The sequence below is a fragment of the Fundulus heteroclitus genome, chromosome 1 (genome assembly GCF_011125445.2).
Source record: "Fundulus heteroclitus isolate FHET01 chromosome 1, MU-UCD_Fhet_4.1, whole genome shotgun sequence".
Lineage (NCBI taxonomy): Eukaryota > Metazoa > Chordata > Actinopteri > Cyprinodontiformes > Fundulidae > Fundulus > Fundulus heteroclitus.
In genome coordinates, this window is record NC_046361.1 from 27,514,703 (window position 1) to 27,521,614 (window position 6,912).

At 36.8% G+C, this 6,912-nt stretch overlaps 1 protein-coding gene across 1 annotated transcript in view; it reads left to right on the plus strand.

Annotated features, from left to right (window-relative positions):
* LOC105932272 (cadherin-like protein 26) overlaps window positions 1–6,444 on the plus strand; it is an 81,850-nt gene extending 75,406 nt beyond the window's left edge. Inside the window, exons 10-18 of the mRNA XM_021320925.2 lie at window positions 90–235; window positions 341–568; window positions 674–895; window positions 2,024–2,139; window positions 2,529–2,600; window positions 3,681–3,734; window positions 3,863–3,934; window positions 5,357–5,413; window positions 5,728–6,444. Coding sequence (XP_021176600.2) covers window positions 90–235; window positions 341–568; window positions 674–895; window positions 2,024–2,139; window positions 2,529–2,600; window positions 3,681–3,734; window positions 3,863–3,934; window positions 5,357–5,413; window positions 5,728–5,940 — 1,180 coding nt within the window. The 3' untranslated portion in view covers window positions 5,941–6,444. The remainder of the gene's footprint in view (window positions 1–89; window positions 236–340; window positions 569–673; window positions 896–2,023; window positions 2,140–2,528; window positions 2,601–3,680; window positions 3,735–3,862; window positions 3,935–5,356; window positions 5,414–5,727) is intronic.
* The last annotated feature ends 468 nt before the right edge of the window (window positions 6,445–6,912 follow it).

The following is a 6,912-nucleotide window of genomic DNA, read 5'->3' on the forward strand; positions in this document are numbered from 1 at the left end:
ATTACTTAGTGCTGCTTTAATGTTGCTTGGACTGTTTTTCTTCTGATGACCAAAGTGACCTTCTGTCTGATTTTCCCAATTCTGACCAGGTTTGAGCTAATAGAAGACCCTGCTGATTGGGTGACTGTTGATAAGAAAACAGGACAAATCACAACAATCAAGAAGATGGATAGAGAGTCACCATTTGTTGATGAAAAAAATATTTACAGAATTGTTGTTGTTGCAATTGATGATGGTATGATAAGGCATTTCTAAACATTCAAAACCAAACTAAAATGGCAAATTTGTTTCACTTAGTAAACTGAACTAGGGGAAAATTACCTTTGCTGTGGTTTTCAAGGTACACCTCCAGCCACAAGTACATTTACCCTCAAGGTTCACATCATGGACAAAAATGACAACACTCCCATGCTGGTCAACAAGAAAGTCTTATTGTGCAGAAACCTTGGCGATAAGGTCACAGTGCCTGTGAAGGATGCTGATGCAGATCCTTACAGTGGACCCTTTTTCTTCTCCTTGGCAAACGATGAAACTAAGTGGGATCACTGGGAATTAGAAAGTACCCACGGTTGGTTCTCATCTTTGAGCCCTTACTGCTGAAACCACAAATTAAAAACATTACATTACAACTTAATATTTACTGCATAAATGTTTCTCTTTATATCATTAAAAGGTGAACAGGTCATCCTTGTTATTCGGGAGAAGATTCCTTATGGTAACTACTCAGTGCCACTGGAAATTCAGGACAAGCAGAATCATGCTGCGAAGGAGACTCTGGGAGTGGAGGTGTGTGACTGCGATGAAAGTGGTGTTTGCAGTGAAAATGAACCTCCTTTCATTGTCCTTGATGGAACAACCATAGGACCAATTATTGCAGGACTGCTTGCATTTCTGTGTAAGTATAAGCTTACATTGAATCATCCAAATGTATTGTCCATACATCCCAGGATGTCTTGGGCATATCTGTTTCAATAAAACCCCATCCCCAGTACTGGGGGCAGGGGCTCAGAGTGTTTATCCTGAATTTGTGCTGAAACTAACATGCTTATATCTAATTACTTCAGCAATTACAAACCTCATTTAAACATAGACATTTGTGGAATATACCAAAAAGTCAAATTATTTCATGCATCCATCCATTATTTATACTGGCGACCTGTTCAGGGTGTATCCTGCATCTCGCCCATTGACAGGTAAAGATAGGCACCATCACCCCTCACGACCCCAAACGGGATAAGCGTGTGAGAAAATGGTTGGATGGATTATCAAATTGTTTTGTAATTGCTGAAATGTTCTGTTGCTCCCCCAGTATTGTGGGCTGATTAAAGGTTGGGACTTTGCAAACATTTGCATGTGCATTTGCAAGGGTTGGGAAACACAATTTATGGATTAACACATAATGATGTTGTAAAGCCTTTATTTCTGTTCATTAAGATTTTCTCCCCCATCTCCAGCTAATACAAACAGAGCATTTAAGATTTGAATATTGCATCAGACCAATGAAAAAAAAATTTTTTCATGCAGAAACAGAGGCTTAAAAAACATATGCTTGATACTGTTTTAAAGGGGTGTTCTTAAGGATGTGTTAACAGACTAAAAAGCCTCCAATAGCTGCATATTCTAATTTATTCAATGTGAGCTGTTGTAATTCTCCCTCTCTTCTCTCTCTCTCTATCTCCAGTTTTATATATATATATATATATATATATATATATATATATATATATATATATATATATATATATATATATACCCCACAATTTTTGAGGTACATCAGTTTTCTATGTTCTGACCAGCTTTTCTATTTTGGTGAAAAGCCTCTGTTCTCTCTATAGCTTTCTCTCGCTTCCTGGTCTGCTGAATTTAAGAACAAAATTTGATTCACACATATGTCTAATTAATCTTATATTAAGATATATCCCATAAGTTTTTAAAACTTATGGGATATATAATTTAGAAAAAAAATTACCTTTAATATAGAAACTTTGTAATCCGTGGTTAAACTATTGTTATATATCCACAGTACTTCTCGCCATTTTTGTGTGCAATCGAGGTCGGGAGTTTACATATGTGGATATGGATGAAGGCCATCAGACACTGGTCAAGTATAACGAAGAAGGTGGTGGTAGTGACTGCAAGGTAAGGTGTGAAATGACTATTCTAACTGCAGAGACTGGTTTTATCGTATTTCAAGAGGATGGATTGTTAAAATTTAGGTAGTCTTAAAATAACAGTTTATGTTTGACCATTTAGCATTAAAAACATTTGAAGATTGTCTGGCATCACATTTGGGATCATGTCTTACTTTGTGTCATTCTCTATAATCTGAGTATACAATTAGATTGTTTTGCTGTGAACTTGATTCATTGTGTATTTTGGAATTATCGGAAGTGAACTGGACCTGTTTTACTTGTACAATGCATTCAGAAAACATTTGTTGTTAATTGAATCGAGTCTTACACAGAGCGTATAATACACTGCTACAGCAAACACAAACGTCTTTGACAGTGCTTCTATTTCTTTGCCAGATTGAGCGCTTGATCCTAACACCAGAGGGTTTAGGGAGTGTCACAGATGGCATGAAGATTTCCAACATTCAGGTACTTGTCACCACTTTTGGGTGTTCATTACAACTTAAGTCTTAATTCAGTCATCGTATGTGATTACTTTTTGAATGAATGGCAACCTAATTTATTTTGGTTTCTTTGGTTGGATCACAGACAAATGTGTTAAAGGCTTTGGTGTTTGGAAAGATGTTTCCAAAAAAAAAGAGCTTGATTTTTAAAGGATTAAGATTGACGTAAGTGTCGTAATATAACGACTAGGGCAGACGCATCCTTTTTTTTTTTTAAATGTATCCAGGAAGGCACTCTAGTCAGCTTTAAATGTAGTATAAATTTGAGTAATCCTTTAAAGCTTCATAAAGGAAATAATTGTAAAAAATTTCTATAAATTGAAAAAGTAAACTGCCAGATGACCTTCATAAAATATTTTTATGAAAATTAATATTGTCATCAATTCCATCATTAAATTATATGAACTATTTACAATATGCAATTTTATCACACACACACACACACACACACACACACACACACACACACACACACACACACACATATATATATATATATATATATATATATATATATATATATATATATATATATATATATATAAATTTCCCATATGACTATTTTAAAGTTCCTAATAAACATCAAATAATTTTTTTTCACTTTTTGATTCCTGTACCCATTCCTGAAAAATAAATTACTATTTTTTATTATCCCTGCAATGTTGACATTTTAGGAAGGATTAAATTGTCACCTGCTATTTTTGATTTCACAGTAAATTTATTACATATATCTCCTCTAATTTTTTTCCCCATATGGCTAAAAATGTATAAAAGGTGACAATTATTGAGTGTAATTCCAAATACATTTATGCTGGTGAAGATTCTCAGTCATCCAGGTCATGGTCATTCCAAAAAAAGGTAAAAAACAAAGCAACTGGACTTGTTTTCCGTAGTAGCGAAACGTCTTCAACTACGGAAAACAAGTCCAGTTGCTGTGTTTTTCACCTTTTTTTGGAACAAATACATTTATACATTATTCATATCTGGATCCTATTACATAGTTTTAGCTTTCAAAATGCATGTGCCTGCTTTATTTATTGTCTAGACAGCCCCAGGAGTTCTCAATGGTAATGGAGCATACAGCACAGCAACTTTCAACGTAAGTAAACCATAGTTCTGTTTATTCTGTTATGGCTCAAAACTTGGTCAACCATTCGTCCATACAGTTCTTGATGTCTGTTCTGCCTTTGGACAATAATTTAACTTTATAATAATATGTGTCCACAGATGAACTCAAACATGAACATAATGGAGTCAATGCAGAAGAGAGCACTAAGAAACTCTATAAGGGTTTCCAGAGTGAGTAATCACGGTTATCTCATCTGATTTGTCTCAAAGACTGTGCGACATATATAGTACTGTGAGTGAATGTTGAGGAACACACTGCAAGCTTTATTCCACAAAGATTGCACAACAGTGCCTTTGAAAATGGATGGATGGATGCTTATTGAGACAAAGTACACACCTGTGCAGCTCCAACCTGTTCTCATTAGCCTTCACCAGATACACCAGTTCATCTGACTATTTAACCAGCTCTGAGACCAATCACTAGTGCCAGATTATTACGAGCCACCGGTGAGCTTAGTCCAGCATTCTGAATCATGTCTGTCTGTCTGCCTATTACCTGACCTGTTTCTGGGTCCTGATTCTCTGAGCCTGCGTAACCCCTGTCCGACCTCATTGTTGTACTATATTTGGATTTCTGACCTGCTTCTGTGCCCCGACTCTGCCCCCGGATTCTGTTTTGGATCTTTTTCCCTGGATCTGCGCTCGGACTTCGGACTCTGGTCATCCCTCATGATTATCCTGCCTGACTCTATTATCACAGTTCTGACCCTGTGCCTGGTTTTCGACCACCAAGCTCCTGCCAGTCCCAGGAGTAAAATCATTAATGTTTCTCTGATCGGACTTTGGATCGCATTTGGGCTTCACCAGCGACATTCCCCTCTAACAGGAGCCTGCAGTCACCATCCCCACTTGCTTCCGGATTGTGAGAAGTGGTTCCTGTCCCCGACACTGGTGGTTCATCCTCAACCTGCAGTAGCTTACGTCATGATAAACCTTTTAAACGTAACTCTGTGTTTGGTTGAATATCAGGTTCACCTGCAGTATTCATTACACACAGTGGTAACTTTGACTCAAGTGCATATTAACATTTTATAATGATCCAGTGAGGTAGAGCGAGGTACAAAGAATCCAGGAGAGACCTTTACTAGGGGGTGCACACAAGCACTAATTAAACAAACTAAAGAGGGCAAGGCGAGAACAGGTCCAAAGAATAAACCGGCAGAGTGACGATAACACACTGGAGACAAGACGAGACGTTCTGGCAGGGAGTGGATGACTGAGGCAGGTAAATGTAGGCAGAGGAAAATCTAGATTTTGATTTTGGAATCATCTGAGGATAATAAGTGGCAGCAGATGGAACTAATTAAGGTGACAGGCGGCTGGGAGGAGTGGAGCATGGAGTGGAATATTGGACGTGTACTAATTGTAACATGCATTTTTCTAAGGTTTTTACCTGACTGTTGTTCAAGCACTGATCACTGAAAAGAAAAAATCAAAACAAAATAAAGAATGGGAAAAGATGTAAAATGAAATGTGTAAAATGTACGGTGGCTCAGAGGTGTCAACACTAAGTAAAAATGCAAACTCAACAGATACAAATCAATGCACGTTTATGTTTTTGTCATGGCTGACGTGCAAACTTTCTTTTGGTAGGGCAACTCAACTTTCAACCATTCTATGAGGCTAGTGCAAGACTTCATAAATACTCAGGTAAGAGGTTTATATCACCAATTATACTGATCACCACTTGTATGTTCTCCAATATCTTAGAAGGCATCTTAGTGATGGACAGGGACAATAAAGTCTACTGGCTGCAGAGGTACAAACTGAGTTCAATTATACAGTGGTGTGTGTGATAAAATATTAGAACAAAATATTTTCCTGTCTTTAATCACAATAAGCACAATTACTGGATATTTTATGGAGCCATACATCCCTTAGCTAGGTGCCAACAATACAATAATTTAAATTGAGTTTTAGATTAATGTTAATGTGACCTTTTCTTTCTGGTTTAAATCCCATAGATTACAAGAGTGGAAAAAGAAGCTGACATAGATACCTCATATCCTATTGACTATTCCCTAACTTATGCTGAGGAGGGGACAGCAGACAGCTGTCATCAGTCATTGGAGCAGCTGCCAAACGACGACCAGGATTTAAAATTTCTGGTCAATCTGGAGCCACAATTCAAGACCTTGGGAAACATTTGCAAGTCAATTCAAACAAAGACGCCTTGAGCTGTAAAAGAATGGTGGAAGGAAACTGGCATGGCATATAAGTGAATGTAAACGTGTTCACGCAATAATAATGCATTGGTGGGTGGGGAATTAATGCTGAAAATTTCACGAAATTTTAATTATTTCTTGTTTTGTTGTATTACCTTTCTATAAACATTGCTTTAACTTTTTTAAGGAAAAATATGAATGTAGTGTTATGAAAGACATTTCCATTTACCATTACTAAAAAAATATGTTCACAGCAATAGAAAGTGAAAGTGTTAAGCTTACATGCCAGTTTTCATGTGATCTAAAAGAGCATTTCAAATTGGTCGTTCTGTGTTCTTGGCTTGTTAAGTTTGTTGGTGGTATCCATGGGTTATGGGTGTTTTTATCTGGTGAGACTGAGTCACATCTGAAAAATGCATAACAGCATTTTCTGTTTGCCCTAGGAAGTCCGGTTTTCAGAGTTCATGTCCGGGAATGGGACCCTGTACCCAACTTCCCCAAAAGTTTTAATTGCAACTTAAAAAAGGGTTCATGGTACTCTGTCTAAGGCAGCTTTATTTTGCCATATTGGGTTGAAATTTGACTCTAGCCAGTCACTCAGTGTTGTTTTAATAGACGCGGTGAATGCTTTGCCTATATAGAGTCCTTTGTATTTTCTACTTTTCATGTTTCTCTCTAACTTTGAAATTTGACGATATAGGTTTTAATTCTGGGTCTTATTTTTTCTAAATAAACCAAAATAATAATAGTAAAAAATCTTATTTTTAGGTTCTAAAGAATGTTATTTCTGTTTAATTTCTTAAATAGATGACAAGGTGTGATTTAGTCCTAATGGATAAAACAGACGACAGATCTGAGAGAAAAGTAAGCCTGAACCTTTGTCTGCTCTGCTACCAACAAGGTGCTGTGGAGTAAAAGATGAAAATTGCCATTAGAGTGACAAAAGGTGGATATGTAATACCTCCAGAAAAACAGGACAAAAGC